The sequence below is a fragment of the Zootoca vivipara genome, chromosome 6 (assembly GCF_963506605.1).
Source record: "Zootoca vivipara chromosome 6, rZooViv1.1, whole genome shotgun sequence".
Lineage (NCBI taxonomy): Eukaryota > Metazoa > Chordata > Lepidosauria > Squamata > Lacertidae > Zootoca > Zootoca vivipara.
In genome coordinates this window covers 43,935,374-43,955,000 of record NC_083281.1, presented here as the reverse complement: position 1 = coordinate 43,955,000, position 19,627 = coordinate 43,935,374, and the positions used below count along the sequence as shown (strand labels likewise).

Sequence of the window (19,627 nt, the reverse complement as noted above, 5' to 3'; positions counted from 1 at the left end):
CTAGAGAGAGAGATGATAGATGATAGATGATAGATAGATAGATAGATAGATAGATAGATAGATAGATAGATAGATCTATGTACTGTATCATCTACCTATCTTCCTATACACATAAAAAGGTATAATGTCATCATGCTGGCGTGGCCACCAATAGGAGCCAGAGCTGGTGTAGCGGTTAGTGTGTTGGACTAGGACCTGGGAAGCCAGGGTTCAAATCACCATTGAGCTATGAAGCTCACTGGGCAATCTTGGGCCAGTCACTGTCTCTTAGCTTAACCTACTTCACAGGTTTGTTTTGAGGATAAAATAGGGAGAACTATGTTTGCTACCTTGGGCTCCTTTGAGGAAAGGTGGGATATAAACACAAGAAATAAATGCAATAAATAATATACTGCAGCATGAGAATGGTGAGCCCATTTAATGTGCCTGCAGCAAGGTTCGGTGGTGAGTGAAGAGGCCATTCACTCAATGATATAGTGAGCTTCTGGCTGACGCACCTGCCCTTGCTATGCTAAAGGAACCTGGAGTGAGGTTTAATGGAAGCGGGGCTTCACCCACATAGCTAGCTGCTCTGTGAAATGCCCCTCCCCTGGCTCACTTAAAAAGGAGTGACTGGGGTGAGCTGGGAGGGACAGGGTCTAAGGAGTGGGGAGGTGTAAAGGGAGAGGTGTTTGGCCCGATGTGGCAGAAAGGGAGTTGCCAAAGGAGTAGGTGAGGTTGGTGAACAAAGCAAGTTGGGGCAGAGCCCTTAGTATTTGCTATATAGAATCATAGAAGTGTAGAGTTGGATGGGTCCCTCAAGGGTCATCTAGTCCATCCCCCTTCAACCCAAGAATCACAGACAGATGGCTACCAAACTTCAAAGGAAGAAGAGTCTTCCACCTTCCAATGTGGTCTGTATCATGATTGCATAGCTTACTATCAGAAAGTTCTTCCGGTAATATATTACACACACACATCTAAGACCGCTTTCATAAAAGTTTATTCTTTTGACTCTAAACCCCCCCCCCCAAATAATCCACTATGCAAATCCCAAAATTGCACTTTGCAGAAGACATAAAAAAGTTTTCCCCTGATGCCGAAAGGATATTATTGAAGTTGCTTGGAAACATCCCTGTGGAGCCTAGGCCAGGAAGAGAAAAAGTCACATCCCTTATATGGCACACAGAAACAAACTAGAAGCCAGAAAAGATGTTTCAGCACTGGCAAAATCTGGCCAGCTGGCCAGCATCTGTTAATAACCTAGACCAGTTGCAGTTTCCAAACCTTTTATTCATAGGCTTCACTAAAAATATTGCATAATCTAATCTGGGTTTAGTAAAGCGTGGATAACTGTAGTGATCCTGCTTTTTCCCATGGGTCAAATGAAATCAGTAAGAAGCACTTTAAGCCACAATTGTCCCTTGAGCCTCCACGGTTGGAGGCAGCAATGCTTCCAAAGACCAGTTGCTGGAAACCACAGGAGAGGACAGGGCTCTGGTCCTCGAATCCTGTTTGCAGGTTACCCACAAGTGTATGGTTGGCTACTGCGAGAACAGAAGGCAGCACTAGATGGGCCATTGGCCTCATCCAGCAGCCTCTTCTCATGTTCTTATGGACAAAGACTGACCAGGCTTTGATAGGTCAGGTTAACAGGAAATTCTCCAAGGGCTTTCAGAACACCATCAACCTCTGAAGGTTACTCTGTGAGTCCAAACGCTCTGAGGTAGTGATGAAGGCCCTGTTGACACCTCCACCCAACATGGGCCACCAGAACCCCATCCAAGCCACACCATCAGACTGTATGGGTCACCTGTTGCCACATGTCATTCTGTGAGAGCCCCAGGGTTGCCAAGGCAGCCACGAGATCCTGAATTGCTCCAACAAGAGGACCTCAGGCAATGCTGAAGTTCTAAAGAATGGGAAAAAATGGAGACCCATGATACCAGGTCTAAAATAAATCTCTAACTGTGAAGATAGGAAGGAGGGTGGGACATGGACAGTACTCCTAATTTGTGCTGTGATGTCAAATGCCCGGTGCAAACATTCAATATTGTTTTGCACTCACTTTCAATTTTGTATTCTGTACAGTATGCTTTTATAGTAGTCACTTTGAGATAATTTATATAGTAAGTGATGGAATACTACTCCTGCTACTAATAAATGAGTTGTACCTAGAATCATAGAACAGTAGAGTTGGAAGGGATCTCAAAGGTCATCCAGTCCAACCCCCTGCGATGCAGGAATCACAGCTTTCCCTTTCGCTTCCGTGGCCTAAACTTCTGTTCTTGATCACATGGTCTGTACATCCTGAATGCTCTGCTCACATGTTAGTCAACACCCACACCATACACACAGGGCACACTTATGCCACACATTGGCATTCCCAGTGTAGACAAAGCAGCATTTTTGATACACACAATTACCAATATTGCCTTGTAAGGTGAGGGACAGGCAAAACTTTTGATTTCTGTTTCTCTCAGTTTCTATTGCTCCCCCCCCCATCTTAAGTTCTCAAAATTTCCACATCATTTTGCAATTTCTTAAACAAAGACATCTTTGTGAAAATCCACACACATTTTAGTGCAAATTTCTCCTAATATGACACAGTTTTGTGTCATTTCCATAAGTATATGCGTTTTTGTGAACACTCTACACCAGCATATACATTTTTGAACACCTTAGTTGGCTGGAGGATGGCATTGCAAAATTTGGAGAAGGGCAAATTTGGCTGTGTTTTGGTCTAGGCCAGGAATTGTTTTGAAAAGTGCAAATCAGGAAGGTTAAATGCAAACTGAATCAGATTTTTCCTCCATCCCTAGCTGGGGTGTCCAGATTCAAGACAGCCAATGAAGGTGAATGCCAGAAGATTTCAGAACAGACAAAAGAAATTACCGTACTTCTTCACATGGTGCACAGTTAAACTATGGCATTTGATCCCGCTGGATATAGTGATGGCCACACAGATTCCTAGGGAATAAGGCTGTTGATGCCTATATTCTGTCTCCACTGTTAAAGGAAGTATGTATCTGACTTTCAGTTGCTGAGCAGCAGAAATTGGGATTCCCACGGGCTTCTGGTTGGCCACTGTGTGAACAGAATGCTGGACTAGATGGGCTCCCTTTGGCTGGATCCAGGAGGGCTCTTAGGACCTCATGCTGTGTTCCTGCGACATTCAACAGTGGTTTGGGGTTTAACAAAGGATCCTTTCAGCTGAATACATTTCTCAAAGGCTGTTTCTCATTCTCAACTTGGGAAACAGTTTTGGGTGCTCCTAGTCTCTCTCTCCTCCACCCTCACTAAAGATGAAACCACGCTTGGTCAGAGAAGCTTAAAAGGTTTGATAGTGCGACGCCGAGTGCATCAAACAGACTTCCAAGCCAAGAGGCAGGCAGGATTTACACAAGCAGCTAATTGTTTATTTGAAATCTGCGTGCACGCGCACAGGCATACACACAAAAACGACGCAGACGAGTTTAATGATACAGTGTCCCTCGTAAGTGCAAACACATGCTTGACACCAAGATAATCTGGCAGCCTTGGCAACGACCTGAAGAGTGACGGCAGAAGTGTGGAGAGAAGGTTCGGCTCCATCTGTTTGGCTCAAGGGCTTGAACTGCAGTTGCTCTATCTCTCAGTCAAGGCCAACAATGACCTGGCTCCTTAGGCCCACAATTAGCTATGCCACTACCAAACTTGACTCGGAGCATAAGAACGTCAGAAGAGTCTGCTGGGTCAGGGCAATGGCTCATCTAGTCCAGCATCCTTTTCTCACAGGGGCTGACAAGATGCCTGTGGGAAACCCCAAAGCAAGATTCAAGCACAAGAGCCCTCTCCCCTCCTGTGAATACTTGCAACTGGTATTCAGAAGCATTCCTTCCTCCGACCAGGGAGGCAGAGCACAGCCATATTGGCTAGTAGCCACTGATAGCCCTGTTCTCCAGGAATTTGTCCAATCCTCTTTTAAAGCCATCCAGGGTGGAGGCCATCACTACCTCCTGTGGAAGCGAGTTCCATGGTCTAATTCTGCGCTGCGCGAAGAAGTATTTCCTAGGATGTGTCCTGAATCTTCCAACATTCAGCTTCATTGGATGCCCAGGAGTTCTAGACAGGGAGAAAACCTTTTCTCTGTTCACTTTCTCCATTTACTAACTTCTATCATGTCACCTCTTCCTTGTCTTTTCTCTAAACTAAAAAGTCCTAAATGCTGCCACACCCTAGAATTGTGTAATGGCCTTATGATACTGGCAGTTTTATTTTCAGTTCCATTCCTAATGATCCCTGGTGTGGAATTTGCCCTTTCCGTGGCATGTGTGGTGCTGTTCCAGCCTGTGGTCTGTGTAATGCTGAGAAGAGTATTTCAGCTGCTTGCTCCTCCTCTTCACTGGAGTCCTGCCACAGTGGTCTTACAAGCAGGAGGGGCGCCCACAGATGTGTTCTGAATTATGGGCCTCTCCAGCTTTAGCAGAGTGGGAGGTTCCACAGAATGATAAAGGAAGTGGTCCACCCTATATATAAATACTACACCCCCTTTGTTACTTGACCTCTCCTCCTCGTTTTCTCTGTTGCATGCAGCACCTGACTGTCGCAACCTTAAGTGGTGGCAGATTTGGAAACTGTCAACAGTCTTGACTGTTTTCAGAAAGGCAAAATGTCAAAAGATGCCTCCCGGGAGCCTTCTAGGTCTCTTGAGCAGTTGAGAAGGAAGGCTGTGAAATGAAGGCTTGGAGAGCCAGTGGGGAGTAGTGGTTAGAGTGCCGGACTAGCACCTAGTCAGCCCACTCAGCCATGAAGCTCACAGGGTGTGACCTAACCTACTTCACAGGGTTGTTGTGGGGATTAAATGAGGAGGGTGAGAACCATGTTTGCCACCTTGAGCTCCTTGGATGAAAGGGAGGGATGTAAATGCAATAAACTAGCTACCTAACCAGCTTCCTTTCTCGCTTCCTTGCAGTGTCTTGGTGCAAGCAGACGACTCAAGTCGCTCCAAGCTCATCTTCGCTGTCTGTGCCCAATGGGACTGCTGCCTCCCACCTCTCAGGCTCCTTATGGGGTTGGAAACAGAATCATGTTATCTGCAACCTAATGCTTTCGGGGTGAAGACCTTGGTTTGTGAAGATGGTCTTTTACTGGGCGTTGTGTACAGACTCGTTCTTCTGATCAAGTCCCGAACACGTTAGGAAAAAGCTTCACACACCACGACCCAGTTGTGGGCCGGAGTCCTCCAGTCACTCTGCCTTCGAGGGTCTGAGCTGCTGGGAAGTTACTATGCAGCTTGGACTGTGCACAGTGGTGGTTTTTCTGAGCTTGGCGGATCTTGCAGACAGCAGCAGCAGCAGCAGCAACAGCAAAGCACTGAAGGGCAAGAGGCAAAGACGAAGTATGTATGAAAGCCCTTTGAAATGGCAAGTTGCAAACCTGCATCATTGACCTATTCTTCTTGCATTGCATTTTCAGGCAACGTAGGGCTTGGGGCTGACAGGAATTCTCTAGGAGGGTGATCTGGCCTTGTTTTGATGAAGATGGCTCTGCTCTGCCTCCACAGTTGGAGGCAGCAATGCTTTTAAATGCCAGTTGCTGGGAACCACAGGAGAGGAGAGGGCTCTTGTGCTTAAATCCTGCTTGCAGGTTTCCCTTTGGTTGGCCACTGTGAAAAGAGGTTGCTAAACTAAATGGGCCATTGGCCTGATCCAGCAGGCTCTTCTTAGCTTCTTTATAAAAAATAGCAGCCCATCCTCCACCTGCCAGACTCAAGCCAAGCTCCCCTCTCCTAGATCCTAGTATGGCCATATTTTTGGCATTCACTCCTTTTGGGGTGGGTGGGGTGGCCTTAATATCGATGTGAGAAATGCCATGTTTCCTAGATTCAGGAAACAGCATGCTGTGTGGTTGAAAGGTGTCTTAGTTGGAGAGTGGTTCTTATGGAACAAAGGAAACTGAGCTTCTAGATACCTGTGGGGTGTCATAGAATCCTAGGATTGTAAAGTTGGAAGGGACCCCAAGGCTCATCTAGTCCAGCATCTGTAGCATTCTCATAAGCTTTCATAGTCTTTCATTCTGGACTCCATATTTCCACATTCTGACTATCTGACATATCTGCTACCAAGAGTTGTTGGAAAACCCTTATTCTCCTCCCTGAGTGACAGCTCTCAGAGTTCCCAAGGAAGAGGGATTGACTGTTAAATCATTCTGTGAGAGGAATAGGGGTATCGCAATAACTCTCAGAACCCTTAACTACAGTTCCCAGGATTCCTTAGGGAAGCTGTGACTGTTTAAAGTAGCACCATAGTGTTTTAAATGTATGGTGTGAATGTGGCTATAAAGAATGTCTCACATTTATGCTGCCAGAAGTGTCATTTCAATAATCATATTGCAATATACCTTCTGCCAGAATGGGAGATGTGTGTGTATATATATTTGCAGATCAAACTACATGTGACATGAACTGCATGGTTTGCCCTGAAGGGGGTGGTTTTCGTTTGTCAATAGGCCAGCATGGGGAAGGGATGTGCATCAGTCAGGACTGGCAGGCAGCAGCGGGTGGGGGTGGGACGCTTAACTTCTTGGGGTCTGCTGCATCCCAGATCCACGAAAGCTCATACCAATGACAAACTTAGTTGGTCTCTAAGGTGCTTCTGGAAGGAATTTTTTTAATTTTGTTTTGACTATGTCAGACCAGCACGGCTACCTACCTGTAACTATGTAACTATGGGTCCCTATGTGTGCCATTTACAAAAAGTATGGGAGCAAATGGGAGCCCACCTGCCCTGCCCCTGTAAATAGTAGAGAAGTTATTGTGCCAAAACAACAGCAGTCATCTCTGTGGACCCTGGAGGATGTGAGAGGGAAACAGAGGTACAATTCCTGCATTGCAGGAGCTTGGACTAGATGACCCTCAGGGCCCTTCCCAACTCTACAATTTGAAGCGGTCATGAAACTGTGCCTGAGACACAAGTGTGATAAGCAGGACTTAAATTCAATCTTTCAATATATTAAGACGGGGGAAAAACCTGATGTCCCAGTGGTCCATGGTGGTTGGAGTGGACTCACTTCGGAGAAGGAATCGGCTCCCAGTTTCTCAAGACAGGATCCGCTTCTAATAGCTTCCCCCTGCAAATCCAGTTGGGGCTGAGTTGACAAATTGGTCCTGCTGCTGCTCTCCCAATCTCGCAGCCTCACGGGAGGCTTTTGCAGCCTCTGCCTATCTCGCCACCACTGAGAAGCCGGGCCTTTGACTCTCAGGAATGTCAGAGCACTTGCTTTGGAGGAAGAATAAATAATGTGTTTAAAATAAAGTCAAAAAAGATGTAGACTTGCTATAAACAAAAGCCAGTGCTTGCATAATTAACCAGTATAAATATAAATAACCTGTGACGATTTGTTTAAAAAACTGGCTGAGTTGTCCATGATAATTGATACCAGAAAGCAGCACAGACATAAAAGGGGATGTTTTTGTTGGCCTGAGCCAAGGAGGGCCCAGGAGGAGTGAGTCTCTGTCCTCTCCAGATCTGGACTTCTGCTTCCATCCAAGCGAGTTCAGAGAGGGAAGCCTCCCTGGAGGAGAGCAGAGTAGAGAACAAGGCTGTGGGAGCCTCGGCTTTTCCTTGCAGGTTCTGCTGGGGCAAACCTTTCCTCTTCCCAAAACCTTGTGTGAATTTAAGTGAGGGAAGGAAGCGATTCCAAAGGGATCCTGGGGGCTGAGTCTGTTTAGCCTGGAGAAGGGAAGGCTGAGAGCTAATAGGATAGCCATCTTCAAAGATCTGGTGGGCTGCCACATGGGAGATGGAGCAAGCTTGCTTTCTGCTGCTCCAGAGGGAAGGATCTGAACCAATGGATTCAAATGACAAGGAGATTCTGCCTAAACATTAGGAAGAACTTATGGTAAGAGCGGTGGAACGGACCACTTCAGAGGTGGTGGACTCTCCTTCCTTGGAGGTTTTTAAGCAGAGGTTGGATGGTCATGTGTCAGGGATTATTACTATTACTATTACTATTATTATTATTACTATTATTATTATTAGTGATTCCTGCATTGCAGAGGGTTGGGCTAGATTCTATTATTCTATGATTCAACAAAGCTTCTTCTGGGTCAGGCCAGTCTGCCTGGCATGTGCAGTTTAAATCCTGAATGGTCCAGACCCACAGCCATACATGGACAGATGTGTCATTTCCCTTGCCCCTCAAAAGCTGGCTTCTGCTCTGCCTGGGAGATGGGCCTCTGCACCCAACCACAGACTGCTTTAATGGGAAGGTACAAGAAGCTGGTCCTCCATCTCTAGCTGTTGTTGACAATGGTGGAAATAGCGACTTTAGAAGTCATTCCCAAGAAACTTAAGCAAACCAGTCCCAGGGCCATGTAGTGATGCCCCATATCCCTGAGATGCCAGGGGAGTCTGACAGCAAGAAATCATAGAATTGTAGACTTGGAAGAGATCCCAAGGGTCATCTAGTGCAACCCCATGCAATGCAGAAATCACAGCTCATGAATCCCTGACAGATGGCCACCCAACCTCTGTTTAAAGACCTCCAAGGAAGGAGCACTCACCACCTTCTGAGGATGTCCGTTCCACTGTTGAACAGCTCTTACTCGCAGAAAGTTCTTCCTAAGGTTTAGGCAGAATCTATTGTTGTTGTTTTAGTTGCTTTATTGCTTCAACTGCCCATTGTGCATTCTGTGAACATCTCCAGCTTCTCAAGGGCCTAGCTAGCAGTGATGGGCAACCACATGCCAAAGGGTGTTTGGGAGATGCTTTGGGTCTCTGCTCCCAACTCCTGGGACCTCCTGCTGGCACTGAGCTATGTCCCTTCATAGAAGCAGGCAGGTGATCTTGCTCTATTGTGCTCACTTCTCTCTCCCTCCTTCCAGTCAGCACTGAGATGACTCAAGGCTGTGCGAAGGGATGTGACCTGTGCTCTGAGTTCAACGGGTGCCTCAAATGCTCCCCCAAACTCTTCATCCTTCTGGAGAGGAACGACATTCGCCAAATTGGCATCTGCCTGCCCTCTTGCCCACCGGGCTACTTTGATGTGCGGAACCCAGACATGAACAAGTGCATGAGTGAGTCTTTGGGATGGGGGTTGGGGGGATAGGGTGGGGGGAGGGAGGGAGCAGCCCAACATTATTTTCTTGTGAAATTCAGCCATTTTTGAATGCCATTTCCCACCATATAATGGTGTCTTGGTAATATTCTGTGTGATTTCTGATTTTTGAACAACTGATACGTAATCTGAGGTGTGAGCCAGCCATCTAAACACCTATAAGGAAGGTTTTTAACTTAGGAAATGCATTTTCACCTAGGGCAAATGTTTTTGGCACTCCATTGGAACGGAAAGTATCGTGGGTTTCCAAGAGCTCGTTTCAGCGCGTACATCAGCAGAATGGCTGAAGAAAGTCCTCTGCCCCCATAGCCAAAGTGGTGCAGTGGTTGGGGTGTTGGACCAGGACCTGGGAGACCAGAGTTTGAATCCCCATTCAGCCATGAAGCTCACTGGGTGACCTGAAACCAGTCATTACCTCTCATCCTAACCTAACTCACCAGGTTGAGAGGGAGAACTATGTAGGCCACCTTGAGCTCCATGGAGCAAAGGATGGGGTATAAATGCAATCAATCAAGTGTCTATGGGATTCCAGAGAACTCCTTGGTTCCTCAAGAACAGCTCTGTAAGCTACAAGCTTGGCTGCATTCCTGTGGAACGGGACAGTGCGGCAGAATGAAGCATGTCTCTTTTAGTGCCAGGGCTGGCTGAGTGTGCACAGAAAGATCCCTTAGAAAGTATGGACAAAGAGGAGAAAGCATGCAGAAGATCACACCTGCAGGCAGGTGAAGTTAGGGATGGCCCAATACCTTTGGCTGCTTGACATGGGAGAGCAAATGGGACCCCCCTCATCAAGTCAAAAGGCACAGCGCCCAAGGCTGGTCAGGTTACCTTGGCACCTGAGGCAGGCAACCCCACAAGCAGGACCACTCCCTGGGAGTAAAAATATAGCAGCAACACCACTTTGCTGCCCTTTCATGTCACTATGCCTGTAGGAAACCTGCATCCAGGATTCGAGCAGAGCAACTCTCCCCTCCTGTGGTTTCAAAAGCATTGCTGCCTCGACTGTGCCATTGATAACCCTTTCCTCGATCATTTGCCTAATCCTCTTTTAAAGCCATCTAGCTTGAAGGTCATCACAGTGTCCTATGGGAGCAAGTTACCGTATGTGCTCTGTGGAGGACTTCCTTTTAGCCATCCTGAATTTTAGACAAGACAGTGCTCAGTGTTTCCTGAGTGTTGTTTTCTTTTAGTGGCAGGTGCCAATTCCATCTTACTTCAGTGCCAGCTCTGTTGCCACCCGCCCCGCCCTCTGCCAACCACGTGGGACCCTCTTGGCCACCTAATTTGGGATCTACTCACAGGAGGAATGTTGGGTGGGGGTGGGGGGGAGGAGGGAGAGTTCCATTTGAGGCGGTAATTCTGGCTGGTCATTTTTCTTTCTCTCCCACGGGACACAGAATGCAAAATCGACAACTGTGAGGACTGTTTCAGCCGAAACTTTTGCACAAAGTGCAAAGAAGGCCTGTACTTGCACAAAGGAAGATGTTACGCCACCTGCCCTGAGGGTTACTCTGCTGCCAATGGCACCATGGAATGCAGCAGTCCTGGTGAGCATGACAGTCAAAAGGGGTGGGTGGGGGGTTGAGGAGGTCTCCCTGCTTACCCTGCCCAGGGCAGCCAGTAGCTCAGGCCCAGGGGGCCCTGGAGGTGCCAGAGCAGCAGGGGACTTTGGTCAGAGGCCACCATGTTTCCCAGGATTATTCAACCTTTAGTGCAGTGTTTCTCAACCAGTGTGCCTCCAGATGTTTTGGGACTACAACTCCCATCATTCCTGACCACTGGTCTTGCTAGCTAGGGATGATGGGAGTTGTAGTCCCAAAACATCTGGAGGCACACTGGTTGAGAAACACTGCTTTAGTGTATTCACTGAAGCACCTTGATGTATATTTTGGTTTCCACGGAAACGGGGGCAAAAAATTACCCCAAGGTTTTGATATTTTTAACAAGAGAGGACCTACAATTTATAGGATTCTGAAGTTTCTTACTCTGAAATACTGAACCTTCTCCCCATGCAATTTTTTTTACAAGTATCTGTCAAAACATCAATTTGCCCAAGCTGAGGAGGGACATTCTCCTAGCTGTTTGGAAATCTGAAATCTCTAAGGTTTGTCTTCACTGAAGAATGGGGAGTATAGTACAAATCCTTTAATGTTCCAAAATGTGACAGGGGTGTGTAACAAAGCTGAAACACCTGACACAATTAGCTGTGGTTTCTTGCATTGCAGGGGGTTGGACTAAATGACCCATTGGGTCCCTTCCAACTGCACAATTCTATGACTCTGTTACAAATAGACCTCCCTCTCTCCCCACCCCCTGCTTTCTTATAGCACAATGTGAAATGAGTGAGTGGGGTCCATGGGGCCCTTGCTCCAAGAAAAAGAAGCTCTGCGGCTTCCGGAGAGGCAACGAGGAGCGCTCTCGGAAGGTCCTTCAGGCGCCCTCCTCGGGGGACGTGTCCGTGTGCCCACCCACCACCGAGCTCCGGAGATGCACAGTGCAGAGGAACCAGTGCCCAGAAGGTGAATGGATTATGAGTTCCACTTAGCCCCTTTGCTTGGTTGGCATAAGCACAGGGCAAAGAATGAGAGAGAGACGGTTGGTTTATGTCCCGAAATGTAAGCATTCTCTTCATCAGGCTAGCTGGTCAATCCAGTGGAGGCTCTGCTGGACTTTCATTGCTGCATTTTTGACCGGCTGAATTTCCCAGGCCATTTTCAGAGTCAGCTCAGCGTTGTGCCCGGCAGTTCTCCAATTCCGATGCAGTTCAGGTTTGCATAAGCAACACACAGCTAGGGATGTATCTCGCAGGGGCAGGTGGTGCTCAAGCTGAAAACCGGCCAGCTAAGTCAAAGGAAGCAACTGCGCTCTTGTTGCCTCATTTTTCAACGTGGTTGTCTTGGGTGTGCAGGTAGGAAGAATGTGGGCTGTGACCCTTTAGCCCCGTTTTCAAAATGTATCAGGCTACCTGTTGATTTGTGGTGCTGTTTGCTTTGGATAAAATTACATTTCCTGTGAAAGGACAGTTTTGCATTGTGTGGAACTCCATCCCATGAGGCACCTCTTGCTTCACACCTAGAATAAAAATACTGTGACGTGGACCAAGGCATATTATTATTATTAATAAAATTTATATATTGCCCTATACCCGCAGGTCTCAGGGTGGTTCACAAGATAAAATTACAATATAGAAACACAAAATGCAGAATCAAAACAGAAACAGCCAATCAACCCCCTCAAAACACACAAGAAGTCAAAAACCATTTCAATTAAAATAAAATAAAAAGCAGTTTAAAAGAATGTAAACAGTACTCTCTGCTGGGCAGCAGCAGTCCTTTTGTAGTCTATCAGGCCAAGCCCTAGGCCTGGTGGAGAGGCAGAAGCAGGACCCTCAGACTCTCAGCATGTTCAGCAGAACTTTCTCAGTGCCATCCCCCATTCCCCTCCTGCCTGTCCTCCAGGCTGACTTTCCCTCACCAACAACTTCTGAGTGTCAGCATCATCACTTCTTCAACTCACCCAAGGCCATTGCAGGAGCCTGTAGTCCCTAGGTCTATCTCAAAGGCTAGGTGAAAAGCCATCCCCTGCCTTTGCATCCAGGGGAAGGGTCATAGCTCAGTAGCAGAGCATCTGGTTTGGATGCAGAAGGTCCCAGGTTCATTCCCTGACAGCATCTCCAGGTACAGAGGACAGAGAACACAGCCTGAAATTCTGGAGAAGCCAATGCCAGTCAGTGTAGACAATAGTGAGATGGACAAGTGGTCTGACTTGGTATAAGGCAGCTTCCTGCGTTAATTGATCTTTTTTTGTCCCTTAGAGACAACATTATAGCCTGGAGAAGGAGGGCGATCTCTCTCTGTTGAGAAGGCCCTGGGGTAGGAAACCTGCTCTGGGTGCAGATGGCCCCAGGTCTAACCTGCAGCATTTCTACATAGGGCTGTGAAAAGCTTCTGCCTGAGATCCTGGAGAGTCGTTGCTGTGACTCAAGAGTAGATAAGATTGAGCTAGGTGGACCCCTGGCCAGTCTCCATATAAGACAGCTTCCTACGCACAGGTAGCACGTGGTGTTGACTATTTATGTGCCATTTCAGAGTGTCTAATGTCCTCTTGCTGAACAGCAGGTGCAGGTTAGGGGACAACCTCCTCTCAACTAGCAGGCAATCTGTTCCTCCGTCTCACTGTTGGCCTTTTGCTTGTTTGCAGGACGGAAAAAGAAAAAGGAAGAGCAAGGAAAGCGAGACAACGCGAATGAGGACAGAAGCCGGAAAGACGGCCGGTCTGGTGTCAGGAGAAGGAAAGGCCAGCCCAGGGGAACAGTTGTGCCTTTGACTTCTGCTCCGTAGCTGTCCCTCCACAGCTGTGCGATGACAAACCTCCATTGCTGCTATGTATATGAAAGCTTTATTGAACCAAAACACTGCACCACGATGACGTAAGACATGGCTGGACAGACAGAAGGATTCTTCTACGGGCATAACGTACAAAAATGCAGACCCACCTATATCCGGCGTAGTGTATCAGAAACATGGAAATTCCTCGTGGTTCCTTAGCAAGGGGACTATCTCAACAAGGTGCTCTTGACCAGAGTGCCCCGGACTTGATGTTGGGAAGATGAGAGGGAAGAAGGCATGTGCTTTAAGGAGGGCCACTGAGCAAACATCTCCAGCTGGAGTCACTATGGACAGACGGCATGAGAGGAGACAGTTCCCAATGCCAAGGACAAGACTGGAATGAGTTTTCTCAAAATCTGGAAATGCACAAAGGCGGCTTTCAAGTCCTCTCCATTGTGTTTCAACCTGTATCACTGAGAATATGTGTTGCATATCTGTGATGAACGTCCAGGGGTGTTTGCCCTGATACTGCTTCAAAATTTCAGATTAAAAACCCCCCCAAAATTAGTCCCATTCTTATGTCTGCAGATCATCTTCAAAGTAGTAACTCCGAAAAGAGTATTCTCATCCTTCAGGGTACATAAAAGGTCTGCTTTAACATTCTTTCTATTGTGCGTTCATGATGTTTGGTGCTTATGATGCTACCATGGCATTTTTATGTGATTGTGCTTTCAATGCTGTTTGCACCCGTGAAACATCACCCAGACTGGAGGCCCCCAATCCTGAGACCTCCTCTGTCACACTACTGTCAGAAAGTTCTTCTTAGGTGGAATCTCCTTTCCTGTATTTTGAGAGCTTATCCAGGCTTACCTTTTGCCCTGCTCTTTTCAGGCACAAGTCCGCACTTAAAAGCTCTGTTTCCAAGTGTTGTTTTGCTTTGTTGGTTTTGCCCCACAGCTACCCCACTCTTTAGTACTCAATCAGAGAAAAAATTAATTTGGGTTTTTAGCGGATTGCTGCTTGTGCCAATTTAGCTGTAAAGAGCAGGTTTTTGCAGAAAAAGCTCTGGGAATGAAGCTTTAATGTGCAGACTGTGCTTGGAAATAGTGGAGAAAAGTTAAGTGTGGATAAGCCCTGAATCTAACGGTTTGGGTCCTACCCTCTGGAGCAGCGGAAAACAATGAAGAACTTCCTGAGAGTAAGAGCTGTTTGACAAGGGGACAGACTTCCTTGGAAGGTGGCTGAAAAACCAGGTATTTTTCAACAGAGGTTGGATGACTGTGATTCCTGCATTCCAGAGGGTTGGTCGAGATGACCCTTGGGGTCCTTTCAAACTCTACAATTCCATGATTTTATGATTCTGCACTGGACATGGCTTTTGGGCAATGAGCCCTGGAGGGATGAGTGTCAGGCCAGCAGCATGGGAACACAAGGCTTCTCCTGTGGGTGTACACCAGACAAGTCCAGTTCCCTATTGTTCTATTGTCCTGCTAGGAATTTCCACACTGGTTTCTGTTTGCAGCCATGGGGATTGGGCAGTTACATTTCTAGGGAAGGCTCACCGGATTGTCTTTCTGGCTCCAGCAGGGGTGTGGGAGCGGAATAGTTGTGTCAATTCCAGAGCTGCATCGAGCTCTCCCGGACTGCTTGTTCACAGCAGGGCTGCCAGGCCCATCATCCACTTTGCACTTAAGTAAACACTGTGCCGTTATATCTTTCGGAGGGGATTCCATTTCACCACGATGATAAATGAGCAGCATACCAGGCCACAAGTGGGCAAGAGCTCCTCCAGGCTCAGCCTTTGAACCGCACAGAGATTATGTTGAGGCAAAAGCCGAAGGAGGTCTTCTCGGCTCCTTCTAAAATTTCTCCCCCCAGCGAGTGAGAGATAAGCAGCTTGTTTCTGCTGCGGCATCTCAGCAGTGGGCCGCGTGACCCTCCAGAACTCCGAGAGCTTCCTGGCAAAAGAAGGGCCTTTGTCTGAGTGGGGCCTCAAATTGCTAAGATGCTCTGTTACGAGACTGACTCTGTCGGAACAATTACCTTAGGAGAGCACTCCCTTGCCCTTTGCCTTTGCAACAGATAAGAGTGGACAGATAAAAGATTTTCTCCCTCTCCCGTGGACTAGAACTCATGGATGTCCAATGAAGCTAAATGTTGGATGATTCAGGACAGATAAAAGCAAGTTGTTCTTCTTCTTCTTCTTCTTCTTCTTCTTCTTCTTCTTCTTCTTCTTCTTCTTCTTCTTCTTCTTCTTCTTCTTCTTCTTCTTCTTCCTAAAAAACAACCCTCAAAGCTGTTTACAAAAAAAGATAAAATTATCACTAAGAAACAATTAACAATAATGTAAGACTTCCAAAAAGTTAAATAATGATGGCCAAAAAACAGATGACAACTCGTATCGCCTTTCTAAACATCCGGGCGGGTTTGTTTAAATAACTGTTTTTAGCAGGTGCCGAAAAGAGTACAGTGAAAGCTCCTGCCCGATATCAACAGGCAGGGAGTTCCAAAGTGTAGCAGTCGCCACACTAAAAAATAAAAGAGCTCTTACAAATGTGGAATAGGTATTATGTGGCACCTCTAACCTTGCCAGTTCCACTGACTGAAGTGGTCAAGTGGGCCCATACGGGGTAAGGTGATCTCGTAGGTGAAATATTGTTCTATATGCTGTGAAGGGGAGTTGTCAGTGGTGCTGCTTGCAGCCCTTCCTTGCTGGCACCTTGGCATCATCATCAAATGGAAAGCCCCTGGAACCTGCAGCTGAGATGAGCCCCAGCAGAAGCAAAGAGTTTTGCTTTTACCAAGATCAGGAATCGACCTCACCCCATGTTCTCTCTTTTTGGGGACCCAGAGGCCAGCCCCTTGTTATGGGAAGTTTGTGCCACCCAAAGCCATGATCTCAAGGCGCAAAGGGCCCTGCAGAGTAGTTAAGTAATATAAACATGGCAAATAAGTAGGAAAGAACAAGCAGTCATACCCAGGTATATTTAGCAAGGCTAGTGATAAAAAATTGAGTGGTGGAGAATTAACAGTTGCCAGAAAAATATTGTACATACAACACCAGGCTGTCTGTCTCTCTGCCCACTCTTGTCTTCCCAAAGAAACCCACCCAGAGCTCAGCTGAAAGTCCAGCATATCCCCCACCACAGTGACAAATGGTGCGGATTATCTTCTCTCTCCCATGTTTAATATAAATCCCAACTTTCGCCAGCTTCCCTGGCAAGCCAAGTTTAACTTGCTCGTGTGTAGCCCCCCCAATAATAATTTACTAGCCTTCTGCCTCCATAGCAACCTAGAGAATGTATATACCTTGCTTGTTAATGTTTACATTAAAATGACTCTTTGCTCTGAAGAAATCCCAGTTTATACATTCAGAAGTGTGAGGCATCCTTTGCCCTTCATTCTTTCATGGTCTTTCTCTAGAATGCTGCAGAAGTGACTGTATTTGTGAAATCAAAAGAACAAGAAAACATAATGTTGCTATTGTGGGTTTGGGTTTTTTTTTTAAAAAAAGAGTCTCCTTTGAGGTACTAGAAACTCCAAATTTATATAAGCAGCTACCCCAGATTAATCACTCTGATGGTATTTATACACAGAATAATATATTGCAGCCTGAGATCTCTGCACTCATTTGGAGAAGCAGGGTAGATGGGTGGGGAGGCATTCAAGGGAAGGAAGGTGGGGGCAGGGGAGAGAGAACAGGGTTCAAAAGAACCCAAAGCTTTGTTGTGATATAGGTTTGACTTCCCATGGTGTGCGTAGGTGCTTATTGCCTCCTGTATTGGATGGAAATAATGCAAATGCATGTCCACCTGGTTGCCAGAGGCAACTCTGGGATGAGTGCACATGCATGACATCAAGAACCCAATGCAAAAACGTGGTGGCTCCCAGAGAACACTGGAAATCATAAAAACAACATAAAATCCTGCTGGATTAAGCCAATGGCCCATCTAGTCCTAGTCCTGGATCCTGTTCTCACAGTGGCCAATCAAATGCCTGTGGGAAACCTGCAAGCAGGATTTGAGCACAATAGCAATACTCTCACCTCTTGTGGTTTCTGGCAACCGGTATTCAGAAGCTTGCTGCCTCCAGCTGTAAGAGGCAGAGAGCATAGCCATTGTGGTTGGTGGCCACCGATAGCCCCCTCCTCCATGAATTTGTCTAGTCCTCTTTTAAAGTCGTCCATGTTAGCGGCTGTCACTGCAGGTATGCCTTCCCAGTATCTGCCAGGCAGGCACAGCCAAGGTGAGTGGGGAGAGGAAGAGGAGGGGTGAAGGGGGAAAAGGTCAAAGCTTTCCATTTCGCCTTGGCAGCCTCTGCTTTGTCAAAAAGCAGCAGGGGCAAAACTCCGAACTGAAATCCATTCATTTGGCTGGGAAATGTTCATTTCCTCCATGGAAATGATTTCACAACTCTTTTGGGGGCTGTGAAAGGAAAGCACAGATTAAGACATGTGGCATGATGAGGCCATGGCACTCTGCCTCAGTGGTGTGCAACACGCAGGGGAGAAAGAGGACTCTGCCCAGAGAGAACTTGTAAACTGACTGAGAGGGTGCAGCACCCACACGACAGGGTAGGAAGGAAATTAGTAGAAGCAGATAGAGAGCACAGGTGGAAAAGGACACCAAACATCAAAGGAGAACACCGCTCATGAAGCAAAGGGGACTTCTTGGTTCTTCGGATCTCTTTCAATACCTGCCCCTCATCATTAGTTTCGCTTCCATCCCATTGTGTGTGTGCTTCTGCCCTGGAACAAGTTGCTGTATCTTGTTGTTTCTTATGCGTTAAAAGAGCACAGGAGTCATCTTACATGTCCTGCTCTTTGTAGTCTCTTTGCCAGTTTGGCCACCGCTTGAGCTGCATTCCTGAAGCTAACTTTTTCTGCTCTTGCAGAGCCTGGACATCAGATTCCTGGGAAGATCCCAAGTTTCTCCGCCCTCCTTCCCTTAAACAACACACAAAGTGTGTTTTTCTACGGAAAAGGAGAGCGAGCGTAGGGTGAAGAGAGCAAGTATTACTCAACTATTTAGTCTGAGAGTTCAGAAATCAAAAGAGCCCTTTGACAGATGGATATCGCCTTTAATAGAAACCACACCGAGGCTGGGAGAGGCCTTCTGTCTAAGCCTCTAGTCTGAGAGCTTAAATAATTAGTTGCAATTTGAATCTTTAAAAATCCCACTGGGGGAGTGAGCGCTTTGCGCACAGATAAATCTATCACGATAAAAGGAAGGGGTTGGGAGACAGACTCCAAAGAAGAATGAAAATTGCAGCTCTTACATTTTGCTACTGAGCTCCCACTAATTGAAACCAACTTCAGACCAGAGAGGGTGCTCACTGGTGAGATCGGAGGCTGTTGCTTGTAGTGGTAGAACACACAACAGGCATGCAGAAGATCCTGGGTTCAATTCCTAACATTGCCAGGTAGGGTTTGAAGAGGCAACAGTCCAGAGACCCTGGAGAGTGGCTGCTAGTCATTGTGTGGACCAAGAGGCAGAGGGTGGTCACACCAGACCCTCAGGGCTCTCCCCAGGCCACACCCATTTTTGCTTGGCTGGAATGTGTCCCTGAACCAGCAAGTTTTGTTAAATTTCCTTTCCTTTTTAAAAAAACCACTTTATTGAAAGAATATTTTATAAACAAACAACAAAACAAAACAATGCAGTAACAGCACCAAAAAATAAACAAACAAACAAACAAAAATCACATATTCTTTTGACTTCCATTCATCCCACTATGTTTTCTAGGCTTCATTTTCGATTTCACACTTTGTATTATCACTTCTTAATTTTAATTATCTTAAATGTTCCTTAATGTTCCATATTATCCTGCAAGGTTCAGTCTAAATTCCTCAAAGCGTTTAAGTTTTTACAATGTGTCTGTAAATATTCTTTAAAGACATTCCATTCTTTATTTAATCTCTGTTTTGAATCATCTCTTAAACTTCCAGTCATTTTGGCTAGTTCTATATACAGTATTCTATCATCTTCACCTGCCAGTTTATTTTGGTGGGTATCACTTCTCCTTTCCAATTATTTGCTATCAAAATTCTAGCCGCCGTTGTTGCATACATGAAAATTCTTCTAGAATTTTTCGGGATTTCATTGTACATGATTTCCAACAGGAAGGTTTCTGGTTTTTTGGAATTAACATTTAAAGATTTTTTTTAAGTTAATTATATATAATGTCTCAGAATACTAACTTTCAGTTCTACCACATATGTA

At 46.4% G+C, this 19,627-nt stretch overlaps 1 protein-coding gene across 1 annotated transcript in view; it reads left to right on the top strand.

Annotated features, from left to right (window-relative positions):
- The window catches only part of RSPO1 (R-spondin 1), a 28,289-nt gene extending 14,302 nt beyond the window's left edge, over nucleotides 1–13,987 (top strand). Inside the window, exons 2-6 of the mRNA XM_035117178.2 lie at nucleotides 4,934–5,359; nucleotides 8,846–9,037; nucleotides 10,476–10,625; nucleotides 11,406–11,597; nucleotides 13,279–13,987. Coding sequence (XP_034973069.1) covers nucleotides 5,248–5,359; nucleotides 8,846–9,037; nucleotides 10,476–10,625; nucleotides 11,406–11,597; nucleotides 13,279–13,418 — 786 coding nt within the window. The 5' untranslated portion in view covers nucleotides 4,934–5,247 and the 3' untranslated portion in view covers nucleotides 13,419–13,987. The remainder of the gene's footprint in view (nucleotides 1–4,933; nucleotides 5,360–8,845; nucleotides 9,038–10,475; nucleotides 10,626–11,405; nucleotides 11,598–13,278) is intronic.
- Nucleotides 13,988–19,627: the final 5,640 nt, after the last annotated feature.